Here is an 18050-nt window from a genome sequence, read left to right as displayed (position 1 = left end):
AAGAATGGCCAGACTTCGTCTCACCTACTTTGGTCATGTTGTCAGATGGGACCATTCCCTGGAGAAGGATGTCATGCTTGGTAAAGTGGAAAATTCACTGCTGTGAAGTCGGATCCGACTCATAGCAACCCTTCCTTGGTTTTCCAAGGTGGTATCACTAAGGAAAAGATTGCCCCATCTTCATTCCGAGGAGTGGCTGGCGGGTTTGAACCTCCAGGCTTCTGGTTAGCAGTCAAGTGCCTTAGGCACTATACTACCAGAGCTCCTGTAAAGTACAAGGTCAATGAAAAAGGGAATAAGACTGACCACGAGGACCTCAGCCTTCATGACCCTGAGACCAGAAGAACTAGATGGTGCCCGGCTACCAATATCAACCACTAGAGATCCTGGATAAAGTGGGAGGAAAAATGTGGAACACAATTGAAAAACACAAAAATGACCAGAATTACTGGTCAGATAGAGACTGGTGGAACCTCGGTGACTATGACCCCGGGTTAGCCTTCAGGCCTTGAAATGGACTCACTTCCATGGATTGGCTCTCAGCCCAATAGTATAAAGACCTACATGCAGAACATCTACCCCAGGGCAGTGCATCTACCTACTCTAGGAATACCCACCCCTCACATCAATCAGCAATGAGACACCAGAGAGGCAGAATTCACATAGAGAGAAAGCTGAACAGACAGGAATGCATAGTTAGGAAGGGTACAGGAAGGGGGTAATCACAGGGAGGGGAGGGAAGGAGAGTTTTTATGGTTGGGGTTGGTAATCAGAGCCATGGAATCAAATGTGCATGAAGTGTTGAATGTAGAACAAATTTGCTTTGTAAATTTGCACCCAAAGCACAATAAATAAATAAATTAATTAAAAAAAAAAAAAAAGGAAAACAGGAAGGCCCTCAACAAGATGTACTGACACAGTGGCTGCAACAATGGGCTAAAGTATGGCAAGGATTGTGGGGCTGGCACAGGAGTGGGTAGGGTTTTGTTCTGTTCTACATAAGCTTGCTACGAATTGGAGCTGATTTGACAGCACCTAACAACAGCAACAGGAAACACATCAACCAACTGCAATGTAGGAACCATATCTGGACCCTAACCTAACAAACTACTGGGGAGATGAATGTTGACCAAATATTTGATGACATTAAAGTCTTATTGTTAAGTTTTTGAGCCTTGATGGTGGTTGTGGGTTGTTGGAATTTTTTGTTAAGTCTTTACTGTAACATTTACAGATGAAATAATACACTGTCTTAGATCTACAGTCATATGCCACATAACATGTGCTCAAGCAAACTCCAACCATATACATGTCTGTTGTTCCAATTCTCATAAAGCCTATTATATCAAATATTCAAGATACATATAATGGTTCATAATAACAAACAAGTGCTACTTTGTGACATGAAATATTATCATTATTACTGCATTATTATGTTGAAGATGGTTAGTGTATCTTAAAGTTTCTTTAATGTTTTTATGTATGGAAAGGTACACTATATACTAAGACATATATTTGACTAATTGATGTCAGATTTGAACCATACCTGACTATTCCAATTTATGTACAAATTCGACTTAAAGACAAATTTAGGAAAGTAGCTTGTTTGTAATACTGGGACTACCTGTATATAATATGGTGTTCATACAATGTCCAAATCATATAACATCCTACTTTACAGACATATCATGGACTTTAAGCAACACATGACTGTACTTCAAAATAGTGTAGGGTCAGAGAGAAAAATGGGATGTGGCTATAGATGAAACAAGATTGGTCATGAGTTAATCATTGCTGAGTCTGGGTAATAAAAATGTGGAGATTCACTTTACTATTCTCTCCACTTTTATATGGGTTTGAAATTTTTCATAATGAAAAGATTTTCTAAATATACCTATATGGAATCAGAAAGCTACATTCTTATAGATGCTGCTCTTATCTCCATCATTGGTTTTTGTTCTGTCCTCAGGAACCTAGAAAATCAGGTCAAGATAACAGTAGTAATAATCATAGATAGCAATGATAACAGACAAAACCTTTAGAACACTTACTTACTATATGGTAAATCTTAGTATAAATGCTTTATGAATATCTTCATTTAATCCAAACAAAATCCTATGAAGTAAGTGCTATTATCCCCATTTTACAGATAAGAAACCTAAGGGGGTGAAGTTTTTAGTAAGAATGTCAAGCAGACCTGACTGCAGATCTCTAGCGATAAAAATTAGGTTACACCAACACTCAAGGGTAAAGGATGAAGATTGGTATCACGTCCTCTCCTCTCTCGTCTGGGCTAAACAACCTCAACTCTTTCACTCAACCCAGTGACATAGCTTCAATGTTCCACATACTCCTGCTTCTTCCCCTGGAACACTTTTCAGGAGTGTTCCTGAACTTCTTGAAAGTATCTCCAGGCTCCTGTGTAGCAGCTTGCCTCATAACGTACACCCCAGCTATGTGGATCCCTGACGAGCCTTGGTCCTCCTCTATCCAGACTGGAAGCCCAAACATGTGCAGGTCCCAGGGGTGACATAGCTCACCTGGGCCTCGGTGCCTCTTCTCCATCCAGATGTAGCAGTTGTTCTGGGCAACCCCTGTCTGAGAGTCCAAGAAGGGAAGGCGCACACTGCGCTCTGCGCACAGCCGTGAGTTATAACTCCGGCAGTGCTCAATGGCTTCCTTGTAGAACTGGTCCCCAAGCCTGCCAGGAGACAGAGAACAGAGGAGTGAGGCAGGGGGAAGTGAAACACACCCAGAGGGAAATGGATGTCACTCACCCACCTCCCCAGAAGGATTGTGTGGTTGTGAGAATCAAGGTAATGAGCATCAAGAGCTTTGTCAAGGGGCAGAATGCAACTCAATGTCAGGTCTTCATCAGATCCTCTTTCATATCTCAAGCCACCAAAGAACTTAGAAATCCTTTTAACAAAGAACCTAGAGCCCCAAGATCAACCACATTTATAAGAAGCAAATTTGGTGCTCTAGGAAGCGTGAGGACTTGCTCCAGAACGGCAGTAGCTCTTGAACAACCTTCTGCATGGGATCTACTATGATTAGGCTTCTAGAGTCTACTCATTAACATCTGCCATTGTTGCTATGTGCCGTCGAGTCCGACCCGACTCATAGTGACCCCTCCTTGGGCTTCCGAGGTGGTATCACTACAGAAGTAGATTGCCCAACTTTCCTTCCAAGGAGTGGCTGGTGGGTTTGAACCACCAGCCTTCTGGTTAACAGTCAAGTGCTTTAGGCACTACGCTACCAGAGCTCATTAGCTACACTTATTCTCAGTGGTAATATAAACTTGCCAGTGAAGGCACTCTAGAATGAACGCAATCCACCAGCACAGATGCATAGACTTCCATTACAATAAACGAAAGTCACCCATACAAACAAAGACTGGAAGGACTAGGAAACAGAAAGATTGTTTGATTTGCTAGGGGGTAAAGGGGAGTTTGACTTTTTTCTCTCCTTTACTTTGATCTGTTTGTGATCTTAGAATGGCAGAGAAAATGAAGAACGAATGTATTTCTGGAAATTTTGCTGTTAAATGACATTAACCCTATTTTCTTAGTAACTTTTACATTAGTGCTTACTTTGAAATAGTAATGATGATGATGATGACAATGACATATACCCTACCTGTATATGCAACCCTACAGGACAGAGTAGAATTGCCCCATATGGTTTCCTAGCTGTACCTTTATAGAAGCAGACTGCCACATCTTTCTCCTGTGGAGCAACTGATGGGTTCAAACTGCTGACCTTTCTGTTAGCAGTCAAGCATTTAACCACTGTTCCACCAGGGCTCTTTCAATGACATATATTCAGGATGTACTCTGTGCAAGGCAGGATGCTAAGTATTTTTTAGACCTGCTCTGTTGAACACTTGAAATGTGGCTAGCACAAATGGAGAAGCGCTGTAAGTATAAAATACACCTTAGATTTCGAAGACATATGAAAACAGAGTATGTCAAGTGTCTCGTTAGTACTTTTATATAGATTACATATTGAAATGGTAATATTTTGAATGTCACTTAAATAACTTTATTAAAATTAATATCACCTGTTTCTTTTTACCTTTTTTCAATGTGTCTACTAGAAAATTTTTAATTTCATATGTGATTTACATTATACTTTTATTGGACAGCATTGTGCTAGACATTGGTTCATTTCATCTTCACAGCAAGCCTGTCAAGTATCTTTGGTTTACAGATAAAGAAATTAAGATTCAGAAAAGTTGACAACATGTACAGCATACAGCCAATGAGGGACAGGATTAGGCTCTGAGCGCAGGTCTGCCTTGAAGCCTATAGTCTTAACCACTAGACTATACCATGAGTTTGCTTTCATTACTGCATTTGTCTCACTCTACTTACGTTACAACCAGTTGTGCCTGTAATCAGGTTCCCTGCTAGACCCATTCCAGGACACAGACCCGATCCTACTCTTCTTGGTATTGTCCTGAATGCCTGGTTCGTGGTCAGAGCTCAGTAACTTTTATCCATGCTGTAAAAATAAAGCTGAGAGCACTGGTGGTACAGTAACAGAACTCTTGTCCAATCTCTGGTCGCTGCACCTCATGCACAGTGGTGGCTTGTGTGCTGTTATGATTCTGAACAGACCTCAGTAGAACTTCCAGACAAAGTTCAGACTAAGATGGCCTTGGCATCCCTGAACCTAAGGTAGCACTAGTAATTTTTTTTTTTTTTATTAGGATTTGGGTGAAGATTTACAGAGTAAATTCACTTTTCATACAGCAGTTCACATATACTTTGTCTCATGTCATTGACCAAAATTTACAATGCAGCAGCTCCCCTCCCACTTCCTCCCCATAGTTACCTCCTCCCAGTGTCCATCCCTTCATACTCTTCTGCACCCTGAGAGGCCCATTGTCTGCCAACCCTGTATATGATCTTGGATACACTCTCCATTTAGACATACATAATTGTTTAGCTTGTTCACCCATCTATCCGTCCCTATACCCATGTTTGCTTTCATTGACAACTCAGTATTGTATTTGCAAAGGGGTTCATATTTGTTGTTTGTACTGCCCATGTAACTCTCTCTGTCTTTCTCATCCTCAATGCTGCTATACTGGTCACTCACATTTGGTACATTGCCCTTCTCTTTACCCAAATCAATATTTATCTCTATCTATCTAACAGCATTCCCTCCCCTCCCACCCCTGGTAACCAACAAAGAAAATGTCCTCCAATAGATAAACCTTTCCTTAACTTTTACAATAACGGACTAATACAATATTTGTCCTTTTGTGACTGACTTATTTCACTCAGCATAATGTCCTCCAAGTTCATCCACGTTATGCGGTGTTTTGCAGATTCTACATTATTCTTTAGCGTTGCATAGTATTCCATTGTGTGAATGTACCAAAGTTTGGTTATCCATTCCTCAGTTGTTGGACATCTAGGTTGTTTCCAAGTTTTGGCTATTGTAAATAGTGCTGCGATGAACATCGGCGTGCATGTATCTGTTCTTGTTATGGCTCTCACTTCTTTAGGGTATATACCTAGTAATGGGATGGCTGGGTCAAATGGTATTTGTATTTCCAACTTTTGAAGGAATCGCCATACTGCTTTCCACAATGGTTGTACCATTTTACAGTCCCACCAGCAGTGTATGAGAGTCCCAATCTCTCCACAACCTCGCCAGCATTTGTTATTTTCTGTCTTGTTGAACTTTGATAAGCACTAGTAATTTTAAGACAGTGTCTTTTTCAAAGACCAATGTAAAGCATAAAAATAATCAAGGATCTCAAATGCCTAGTGAATAAAATACAGGTACCTGGTAGAAACTAATAAATTGCTCAAGTAGATACAAATAGGATAACACAACCTCTACCAGATACACTTGAACTTCTAAGTGGGAGGCAAGAGGAAGGGACAGAAGAGCAGGGGTCACAGAGACTGAAGGGGCAAAAAGGACAATTAAGAAACTTATTAGGAAGTAACATTATGAATGGCCCTTCATTTTGGCTCTACGTAGATTTGATGAAGTCAAAAACTGAGAAAGAAAATGTCTAAGTTAAAAATAATATATTTCTTAAGCAAAATAGAGGAATAAAGAAGTTCATGCTTAAAATGACTTTTCTGGGGTTTCTTGTTTTTCTTTAAAAAAAAAAACCAATGGATCAGATTCTACCAATGAGTTTAAAGCAAATTTCTTATTCTAAGAGGACAACCATTCAAGCTTCTGAGGCATCATTTGGAAATACTTGTTGACATGCCTCCTACAGGAAACTGATTTTATCCTTCTCACCTTTGAACATGCTCACTATTACAAGGAAGGAGTGATGCACTCAGAAAGTATCCCAGCAGTTCCAAAATGAAACTGAAATGAAATTGTAATGGTCACACAGCTGGAAATGAATTTAGGGGTCTTAAGGGATGAAAGTCCATTAAAATGCTATAAAACTAAACACACATAAGCTGATGTAATCAAAGTTGGTAACAAGGATCATGAGATAGGTTAAAAAGAAGAACCATTTCCCAAAAAGCATTCATATCTGCATTACACTACTTTCAATACCTCCCACTAAGACGTCACTTTGAGGACTAAGGTGTGCCTGACTCAAGTCATAGTATTTTCAATTGCCTCATATGCACATGAAAGCTGGACAATGAATAAAGGAGACTGAAGAAGAACTGATGCATTTGAATTATGGTATTGGTGAAAATACTGAATATACCATGGACTGCCAGAAGAACAAAGAAATCTATCTCAGAATTACAGCCACAATGCTCCTTAGAAATGAGGACGGAGACACTCCCATATTTTGGACATGTTATAAGGAGGGACCAGTCCCTAGAGGAGGATATAATACCTGGAAAAGTAGAGATGGGGAGTGAAAAAAGAGGAAGACCTTCAAGGAGATGGATTGACACAGTGGCTGCAACAATGGGCTCAAACAGCAACAACTGAGAGGATTGTGCAGGATCAGGCTGCGTTTCATTCTGCTGGACGGAGGGTTGCTATGAGTCGGAACTGACTTGACAGTACATAACAACAAGACAATGTACCACCATTCTTCTGTCAGTTTGTCATACTGTGGTAGGTTGGTGTTGTTATGATACGGTAAGCTATGCCTTCAATATTTCAAATTCTGGCAGGGACACCCACTGTGCTGAAACTGTGAGCAGGTTTCAGCAGAGCTTTTGGACTGAAATAGACTGAGAAGAAAGGGCTGGTGATTTCCTTCCCAAAATTAGCCAATGAAAACCCCATGGGTCACAATAGAATACAGTCCAATGCAGTGCTGGAAGATGCGCCCCCTAGGGTGGGAGGCACCCAAAATACACCATGGCTGCAACAATGGACTCAAGTCAACCAATGATCATAAAGATAGCATGGGACCTGGGAATGTTTCATCTTGTTATACATGGGGTCGCCAGGAGTTGGAGCCAACTTGATGGTAACTAACAACAACAAGGCAATGCAGCTCAGTGTGACTGAGAACTTTCACAGTCAGCTCAACCCAGACAAGATGACACCGCCTGTCCAAGAAATCCTGGGTGCTCCAGCTCCTCTCCATGAATCAGCCACGCCACGTGGATGAGAACTGACAAGAACGCATGAGAGGTGTCTGATGTAAGAAACAGCAATCTGGTTTCCCACGATCTTTTGACAGACTGCCAAAAAAGGCATTAACTATTCCAGACCCAGAAATTCTGCTGCAAGAGAACCCATAAAACAAGATCCAAAACAAAGGGGGAATAGGGAAGAATGACACACTAAAAGTCACCTACTAGAGGGAACGGGGTTTCCATTCTCTAAACAAACCTGTAGACTCCGATACTAAAGAAATCCACAGTGGGATCTCAAATTGGACTTTTCCTGTTACATTAGTAACCAGCTTCTAGCAGCTCCAATTCAGAAGAAGGGAACAAGAACGTGAACTTGCTGAAAATGAAAAGTAAGATTGGCCAAAGCCTGCACTACCACATGAAACAAGAAAGTCAAACAAAATGGCATGCCTGGCAAAAATTAATTTCATCTTAAATACTTTCCACTTTCATAACGTGATGTTATTAGTAACAGGCATGCTGGGGAGAATGTGTTTTTTTCAATGTAATCTTTATGTGCGTAATACCTCTCTTTAGTAAACAGAAAAGGCTTGCTGCAGACTGAAACAACTGAATTAAACATGGAAGCTAACAGCAAAAATGTGACATCCCCCTCTACCATCAGACCCAGGGAAGTCACATTTAAATAGACAGGGTGCTGGCAGAGATCCAAAAACCAAAGTTTAAAGACTTTTTCAAGATACAAGAGGCAGAGAGACTTTAACCTCCTTGGTAAATCCAAGCTGTACTTCTCTAAAAGTTAATTAGCCAAAATCTTCACAGGGCTTGCCACTCTCTAGAAGAAAATCAATGGCCAGGGCTCCCTAACCCGTGGAAAGCAATTTAAAGGAAGAGGACAAATGTCCTTTCCAATATGGTATTTACATGGGGGGGGGGTGGAGAATCCCACACTGATAAGATCCCTGGGGTGACATTTGCATTAAAGTTGCAAGGGACAGAGAGAACTGGGAAAGGCTGGCAGGAATGATAGATTCTGTGGCGTGCTGGCCCACCTGCCTCTGGCTGGGTCAGGCACAGCCCAGCCTCGGCCATCACCTGTGGGCACCAAACCGAGGGGGCTGGGTTACCCTGGGATGATAGATGTATTAGGCTTGAAGAGGCTGGCACAAGAATGATGTTCTCATCAACAGCTGACTTCAGGCTACTCAAGGCTGCGATCAGAAAGGGGAACAAATTGCTGAGCTCTCTGTGACAGCCAAGCAGGAGATGCCACGACCTGCTGGTTGGAGCCCCGCTGGCTGCCTGACTCTGGTGGGCTTTGGGAGGTACCCTCGGAGTGAGGGATTTCCCTTTGTAACCCCACCTGGACTGAGGGAGCCATCTTAGTTAGCTCTGGGAGCATATCCTTGGAGAGAGAAATTCCAAAGGGTTAAAGTTGATTCTGAGTGAAAAAAACATGAGACTCCTCCAAAAGGGGGCAGTGGTGGTTCAGTGGTAGAATGCTCACCTTCCATGCAAGAAACCCAAGTTTGAATCCTACCAAGGAACAGCCACCACCCTTCTCAGTGGAGGCAATTGATGATGGGAATGGCACAAGATCAGGCAGCCATTCATTCTGCATACATGAGGTCATCATGTGTCGGGAGTAATTTGACAGCTGTTGTTGCTGTTGTTGTTGTTGTTATGTGCTGTCGAGTCAGACCCGACTCATAGCGACCCCTCCTTGAGTTTCCGAGGCAGTATCACTACGGATGTAGATTGCCCAATCTTCCTTCCAAGGAGTGGCTGGTGGGTTTGAACCGCCAGCCTTCTGGTTAGCAGTCAAGTGCCTTAGGCACTACACTACCAGAGCCCCCAGCAATAGCAAAAGGCTTTGAATGTAATTTTAAGAACCCATGACACCTTCTCCAAGACACTCTGCTCCTCTTCTTCCTAACATATGACCTTCCTCTCAAGACTTCCTCCACTCTCTTAGATTCCATATCTACGGTTCTGAGCTCACTCCCATATCCAGGTCTCCAACCCAGACCCTTGAGGGTCCTCCCTCTTCACTCTCTCCCTGGCTCTGTGTTCTGACCCAAGGACAGGTGTCCTGCCATATCTCAATCACAAGTCCAAAAGCAAACTCCTCATCTTCTGCCAGAACCTGCTTCCTCCCCAGAGTTTCCATTCTCCTAGGCTTGGGGGGTAGAGGGAACACTGTTCTCACGTCTCCCTGGCAAGTTGTCCTTGACCCTCCCTTTTCCTTCATCCCATCTGACACTGAGTTCTTTCATTTCTCTGGCCATCATTCTTTTCTCAGTTCCCACTGCTGAGACCACAAGTCCCCTTTTGCTGTAAAAACAGGACCTTGGCCCATCACTTCTCTTTGTTCACATGCACAGAGATAAGCAGAGATATACAGAAGCCTGGCCTAGGACAGGATTTGGGGCCCCTCCTTTCCCCCAGCAGTCCCCTCTTATTCTCTATGGGCACCTGGCTCTCCTGCCATCTTACTCAGCTCCCCACAATTCCACAACTGCCCATAAAATCACACAGTAAAATTCATCTGCGCCAATATGCTAACTCCCTGCCCTTTGCATTTAAGTGTTTAAACTCTAATTAAGGCATGGGAAGCCGTCTCTCATTCATGTAGTTTTTTATTATAACTAGCAAGCAAGGGACAATATTTGGCAAGGTGGGAGACTCTTCTCATTTTTCTTGAAGCTGCTCTATTACTAAAGATATCCTTGAAAGAACACCAGGCTTCACATATTTGAATGGTTAAAACAGGAGAGGGCTACAGAGGATGAGTGAGAAAGATTTCAATCCCCTTCCTCCTTCATTCTATCCTCTTCCAACAATACTATTGGTAACGTCAATTTCAACTCAATTCAATGTTTAATATCTGTCTTCTGTACTAGACTATAAGGACACTTGGTGATTAAGCACTTGGCTGCTAACCTGAAGGTCAGTGGTTCAAACCCACCAGCAGCTCCGCGATGTGTTGCTATAAAGATTACTGTGTCTGTAGAGTTGATTCCAACTCACAGTGGCATCATATGACAGAGTAGAACTGCCCCATAGGGCTTCCTAGGCTATAATCTCTACAGACCCATCTAGGAGGACCAGCTCCTCCTCTGCTAATGAAAGAAACACCCCATTTGTGCTTATCAAGAATGCCATCACCTCACTTCCCATAAGAATGATCTAGGGCCCTCACTCTGGAATGTTGGTTTTGCCAGAATCAGTGGGGAAGGGGGGAGGCATGAAATTCTGATTCTGGAGGTTTGGGATGAGCTCCAGACACCTGCATTCTTGACAGATCCTTCAGTAATTGATTATGAGAAATGTGAGATTCTGAGGCTAGCCCCCAACCTCCAAAGCAAGAGCACGAACAAGAGGGATTTGTGATGCTCTTTGACCACCATGTTTCAGTGGCAGAGCTGGAAAGCCCACTTAGTTTATTTAACTCAAACTAAGTTAAACAGGGAAATTTTCTCAGGCAGCTAGCATGGATTAACCTGAAAGCACCCACATGTAGCAGACTATTCTCATGGAAGTCCTTAACCCTAACAAAACATCCATGAGACTTGATCGACATAAATGTACAAAGAACTCCTTGGCATCCTTAGAATGGTCACTGTAAAGGTGACTCTGATCTTCCTGACATCAGGAAGGACACGGTGGGGTCAAGGGTATTGCCTTGCAAAAGCCAAGACAGGCAAAGAATTTGAACCCTAAAACTCCCATCACAACTAAATGCCACTCAGTCTGATGTTCAAGTCCACTAGACCTAATAAATTCCTTCTCTGGCACCTACTCTGGTGAAGACTTTTCAGGGACTTATTATGCAAAGCTGCCTAAGCAAGATGGAATTTATATTGAACTTGGCCATGATTTCTGAGCTGCCACTGGGTGTTCTGATGACATACGCAACTCAGGGCTGAAGTCAAGGGGCTGCCAAGAACAGGATGCTGGAGGCAGGAGAAAAGCAGTGTGATTCCTTCAAGTAAATAACGGCAGGGGGATGGAAAAGGGGGTGCTCTGAGGAGGAAAAAGACTTAGCAGCTTCTCTTTGTCCAAGGTTTGCCTTTCAAATGGCATCCAGACGTGACAAAATAAATCTTTCCAAGAATGTATAGAATGCAACCAACTTTCAAAACTGGGGAGGGGGGTAGGTGAGGATCGCTGTCTCTAGAGTGAATCATACCTAGAAAGAAAGAAAACAATACCTAATCACAGTAAGTTCATTGATTATTTTTAGTCTCACTGGTTCATGTACAGAGTCTGTATTGAAACCCCAGCTATAAGCTAGGCACTAAGATATTGTTCCCCAGGAGCAATCGCCAGCAGAAGCAGACCATCGATGAGAGACAATTCTTAGACAAACAGATTCTCAGCCCCCATCTTTTCTATTAAAATATGAGGGTCTCACTGCTGCCCTCCTCCAGGAAAGGGAATATTAGCCTGGCCTTTATAACTCAGCCACAAAAGAACACATGCTCCTGTACTTAAATCTCTAGCCCAAGTGATCTTTATAAAATGGAAATCAGACCATGACATTCTCCTCCTCAAATCCTTCCAATGGCCTCTCACTGCCCTTAGAATAAAATCCAAACTCCTTCCTGTGGCTACAGGCTCCCATATTGTCTGGCTGTGCCCACCCTTCCTACCTCACCTTGTTCCTGCTCTCCTTGTTCACTGGACTCCATTCTCACTGCACTTCTCTCTGTTCTGCTATACCAAGATCCCCTCACCTCAGGGCCTTTGCATTTGTCATTCCCTCTACCTGGTACACAGTTCTTCCAGATTTTTTTATGTCTGGCTTCTCAGCAAAGCCTTGACCACCCCACTCCTACCCTATCTCATGCTATCTCATTAACCTATTTTAATATTTTTTCGTTGTTGTTGAAAATATACACAGCACAACACTCACCAATTTAACAATTACTACACGTACAATCTAGTGACACCAATTACATTCTTCATGTTGTGAGACCATTTTCATTCTCCTTTTCTAAACTGTTCCTCTCTCTTAACATGAACTCACTGCTCCCTAAGTTTTCTTTCTAATCTGTGAGTTGCTGTTGTCAATTTGACCCCATATAGATAGTTCTTTAAAAGACCACAATGCTCAAGGCCACTAATTTTCACTAACCCTAAATATCTTTTGGTTTAAGGAGTTCTGGTGGCACAGTGGTTAAGCATTCGGCTGCTAACCAAAAGGTCACTGGTTCAAATGCACCAACCACTCTGCGGGAGAAAGATGAGGCAGTCTGCATCTGTAAAGGTTTACAGCCTTAGAAACCCTATGGTGCAGTTCTACTCTGTTCTATAGGGTTACAATGAGTCAGAATTGACTCCATGGCAATGGGTTTATTGTTTGATTTAAAGAACACTTTAGGGGATATTTTTGGCTTAAGGTTTAAAGATTTTCTAATGGCAACAGTTTCAGGGGTTCATCTAACTTCAGTGGCTCCAGAAAGTCTGAATCCTGTGAGAATTTGAAACTCTCCTCCTCATTTTCCTCCTTTTGATCTGAATTCTTCTACAGAAGCTTTGATGAAAATGTTCAGTAATGGTAGCTGGGAACCATCTAGTCCTGCTAGTCTTGTGGAAAGAAGACAGTTATTCTGGAGGCAATTAGCCACACACTCCATTTCTTCCTTCTGTTCATGATTCTGCTTCTTCCTCTGTTGCTCCAGGTGATATTTTTTTTTTTTTTTAATCTACTTTCGTAGTGATACTGCCTCAGAAACCCAAGGAGGGGTCGCTATGAGTCAGGTCCGACTCGACAGCACATAACAACAACAACAACATAACACTTACCACTATCATTGAATTGGATAAAGCTGCTACAAAAGGCCTCTTTTAAGTTTTAGAAAGCAAAGCTGTCACTTTGAGGACTAAGGTACACCTGACTCAACCCATGGTCTTTTCAATTGCCTCATATGCATGCAAATAATGATGTTGTTGTTGTTGTTGTTATGTGCCATCGAGTCAGACCCAACTCACAGTGACCTCTCCTTGGGTTTCTGAGGCAATATCACTATGGAACTAGATTGCCCAACCTTTCTTCCTAGGAGTGGCTGGTGGGTTTGAACCACCAGCCTTCTGGTTATCACTCAAGTGCCTTAGGCACTATGCTACCAGGAAGACAAAGACAAAGAAGACAAAGAAAAATTGATGCATTCAAGCTGTGTTATTGGCAAAGAATACTGAATATACCATAAGCTGCAGAAGATCAAATAAATCAGTCTTTGAAGAAATACAACCAGAATGTTAGAAATGAGGGTGACAGCCTATATGACTATGAGACCAGAAGAATTAGATGGTGCCCAGCTACCACTGTCAAACACTCAGAGGGGGATATATGTAGGAGATCCTGAATAGAGCAGGAAAACAATGTGGAACAAAACTCAAAATCATTTAAGACAAAAAAAAAAAAAAGGACCAGGTTTGCTGGTCTGAAGAGCCTGGTGAAAACCCTGAGACTATGGCCCCTAGCTGCCCTTCAGATCTGAAATTAAACCCACTCCTGTGGCTTCCAAGACAGGCATGTGAGTTGAACATTTACATTAGGTAGATACACTCCTTGGAAAAATCAATCATGGGAGAATAGAAGGGCTGTGTGTGTTCTGGGAGACAGCTCAGGGCAGGAGTACATGGGAGGGAAGGATGCAGGGAAGAGGTAATCATGTGGAGGAAGTGGGAAGAGAGCTGTTGCTTTTTGGGAAATTGCAGTTAACATCATGAGACAAAGTATATGTGAACTGCTGTATAGAAAATTAATTTGCTCTGTAAACTTTCACCCAAATCACACTAAAAACTTATTTAAAAAGAAAGCAATGAGGATGATAAGACTTCAGCTCACTTACTTTGGACATGTCATCCAAAGATTGGAAGACCAATCACTAGAAAAGGACATCATGTTTGGTAAAGTACAGGGTCAGTGAAAATGAAGGAAATCCTCAATGACATGGGATGACACAATGGGCACAGCAGTGGATTCAAACACTCCAATGACCATGAGGTTGGCACAGGACTGAGCAGTACCTCACTCTGTTACACATACGGTCATCGAGTCAGAGCTGACTCAGCAGCACCTAACAAACACAACATCACTATCTATAACCCTGTTTCTGCTTTGCCTACTGATTATCTCCACACAGCTAAGTTGTAAGCTCTACTAGAGCAGGGTTCTCATCTGTATTGTCCACCACTGTGCCCTCTGCACCTAATCCAGGATCTGGGACATAGGAAATGCTCAACCTATATAGCATAGTGGCTAAAGCACTTGACTGCTAACCAGAAGCCTGGCGGTTCAAACCCACCAGCCACTCCTCGGAAGGAAGGTTGGGCAATCCTACTTCCGTAGTGATACTGCCTCGGAAACCCAAGGAGGGGTCGCTATGAGTCGGGGCCGACTCAACGGCACCTAACAACAACAACAACATATTAACAAATGAGTAAATGGATAGATATACCCCTTCTTATCCCTAGACAGGGCAAAAAGACCTATCTGCAATCAATAGTTGAATCATGTGGGTGACCAGCCTCTCAGAGGGCAACAAGGTGAGTGCTGGTAGGAGGCTGCCAGTACATAGAATGGGAATCTCACCATCTCCTCACATCTAAACCTCCCTACCCAATACGGCTATGATAGTAGGTGAAGGGCTCACTCCACAGTCCACTCAAATCTTGCTCATGGCCATACAATGCCACCATACATACACCCAAATGGATAAACAATGTCACTCATGACACCAGTCAAAAAGAGCATTCCAGGCCAGATAATGGCATGGTCAACAAACATTGTCAGAAGATGGCCCAATATAACCATCCATTTCCCTGAAAGGGCCTCTCTCTGAATTAACCTCCTATGCACACTCTTTCTCAGAGACCTGATCCATGTCTTTTTCCAGAGCCCCAAACCTACAGGCAGTGCTAGGGGCAGGAACACAGTGGGGGTGGGGAAGCAGTGCTTGACAGAAAATCAATAGGAACTTGAAGGTCATTCGGAGGGTGCTGTCTCCCCATCATGCACCTGCTGGGATGGGATTTGTGGCCCTGACCTTGCTTTGGGGCCTCTGGCCTCCTGTCAGAATTGGTTAAAATCAGCCGGCAGAAGCAAACACCCTGCAGACCAAATGATCTCCTGGCTGCTATTTTAAGGGACATCAAGCAAACAAAGAAATGCTGAGTCTTATAAAACCTGTTCCAAGGTTGAGAGTCACCCCAATTTCTCTTGACAGCCCCCAAAGAGAACCATCTCAGACCTGCCGTTGGGTTTTTTTTTGTGTGTGTGTGTGTGTTGTTGTTGTTGTTTTAAGACACCTGTTTATAAACCCTTCAATAAACACAGAATAAAATCAAGCTGACCAAGAAGCTGGTCATGTCCCCAAATTTAAGTTCTCAGGTGGAAAATGTAGAAACATCCTGGGAAACTAAAAACTTGAGTGCATCCTAGAAACACCTAAATCTAACCTTATAACTTCCACAACCCAGAATAATGACAAAGGATACCAAAACCTCTATACTGCTTCAGGGTGATCCATTTTTCTTCCCATATTAAAAACTTTAAGGGGATTTGTCTGAGTTTAGAATCTGATTCTTTTCCCCTTGTGCACCAATTTTCCCAAGTTTCCTTCCTTCTTTTCTTCTTTCTCTTGCCTCTCCCCGCTCCATCATCATCATCTGCAATTTTCTACTTCATCGAGAGCCACTTAACATATAGGTCGGGAGTAAAGCAATTCAGCCCAAGTCTCCGATCCAACAATACAAGATTGTTGTTGCTGTCATGTGCCGTCAAGTCGGACACGACTCACAGCGACCCCTCCTGGGGTTTCCGAGGCAGTGTCACTACAGAAGTAGATTGCCCAACCTTCCTTCCGAGGAGTGGCTGGTGGGTTTGAACCGCCAGCCTTCTGGTTAGCAGTCAAGTGCCTTAGGCACTACAAGAGATACTCTCAACATATTTATAGAAGAATGGCAATATGATGGTGGCAGTGGTGGTGGTACAACAGAGCTCAACATTACCTGGTCCTGAATCACTCTCACAATCGCCAACATGCTGGAATCACGATTGAGGCTACTGTGCCAATCCATCTCACTGATGATCGCCTATGCCCTCATTTGCCTTCTGCTTCACGATGTCTTCCTGCACCCACTGATCCCTCCTAATGACATATCCCAAGCAAGTGAGTCAGACAAGATTCTGCCATTATCCATAGGTTTTCATTGGCTAATTTTTGGAAATAGATTAGCAGGCCTTTCTTCCTACTCTTTCTTAGTCTGAAAGCTCTACTGCAACCTGTCCACCGTGGGTGACCCTGCTGGTACTTGAAATACTGGTGGCATAGTTTCCAGCATCACAGCAACGCACAAGCCACCACAGTACAACACACTGTCACACATCCCTAACATTTATTGAGCTTTTACTGTGTGTGTCAGGGAGCTCTGGTGGTGTAGTGATTAAGGCAGTTGGCTGTTAACCAAACGGTCAGTGGTTCAAACCCATAAGTTACTCTGCAGAAGAAAGATGAAGCAGTCTACTTCCATAAAGATTTATAGCCTTGGAAACCCTATGTGGGTTGCTATGGGTCAGAATCAAATTGACAGCAGTGAGTTTGGTTTTTGGTTAATATGTGTGCCAGGCACTATCGTAAGCACTTTACATGTATTATCTCATTTAATCCTCTCATCAGCCCTGTCGTATTATTCCTACCCCCCACCCTCCATTTGACAGACTAGAAATCTGAGACATAATTTGAAGTGATGTGCCTTGGGTTGGCAGTTAGAATCCACCCAGAGGTGCCTCAGAAGACAGGCCTGGCAATCTGTCTCTAAAAGACTGAAAACCCTACGGAGCACATGGGGCTGCCATGAATGAGAATCAACTTGATGGCAACTAACAACAAGTGGCGTTGTTGGGATGTAACCCAGGCAAACTCAATCCAGAACCTGGCTCTTGGTCTGTAATACTACCTTCTCAGAGGCCACTGTTGCCCCTTCACTGTGAGTTATGCCTCCAGAACTGGAAAAAAATTTGAACACTTCTTTTCTTGGAGGCAGTAGGTTTCTCTAATTGCATCACCAATTTACTGAATGATCTTAGCTATTTCTCTTCTTTTTGCCTTAGTTTCCCAAACTGCCAAATAGCCCAGAGCTTAAATCTGTCAATAACTTAGGAAGTAGGTTGATATGGGGCTGCACAGGAAGATATCATTAGAGAAATACAAAAAGTTATATCCAGTTTAGAAACCAAATTCTTCCTAAATGTGAGCAAGGAGTGATGGACTCTGGGATCTCTATGGTTCTGAACACCTAGATTAATAATGCCAGATTATTAAATTAAGAGTCAGATTTAACAAGATTCGAGCAGAAATCAATGAAACAGAAAATAGAAGGGCTATAGAAAAAATCAGCAAGACCAGAAGTTGGTTTTTTGAAAAGATCAATAAAATTGACAAACCACTGGCAAATTTAACAAAGGAAAAGAGGGAAAGAATACAAATAACACGAATA

The 18050-nt window shown here is 42.7% G+C and overlaps 1 protein-coding gene across 1 annotated transcript in view; it reads right to left on the bottom strand.

The window, feature by feature from the left end:
* DPF3 (double PHD fingers 3) overlaps positions 1-18050 on the bottom strand; it is a 340339-nt gene that overhangs the window by 163371 nt on the left and 158918 nt on the right. Inside the window, 1 exon segment of the mRNA XM_042781015.1 lies at positions 2541-2701. Coding sequence (XP_042636949.1) covers positions 2541-2701 — 161 coding nt within the window.

Source organism: Orycteropus afer, unplaced genomic scaffold (genome assembly GCF_000298275.1).
Source record: "Orycteropus afer afer isolate SDZICR_OR568_19922 unplaced genomic scaffold, OryAfe1.0 scaffold00079, whole genome shotgun sequence".
Classification (NCBI taxonomy): domain Eukaryota; kingdom Metazoa; phylum Chordata; class Mammalia; order Tubulidentata; family Orycteropodidae; genus Orycteropus; species Orycteropus afer.
This window is presented reverse-complemented; position numbering and strand designations above follow the sequence as displayed.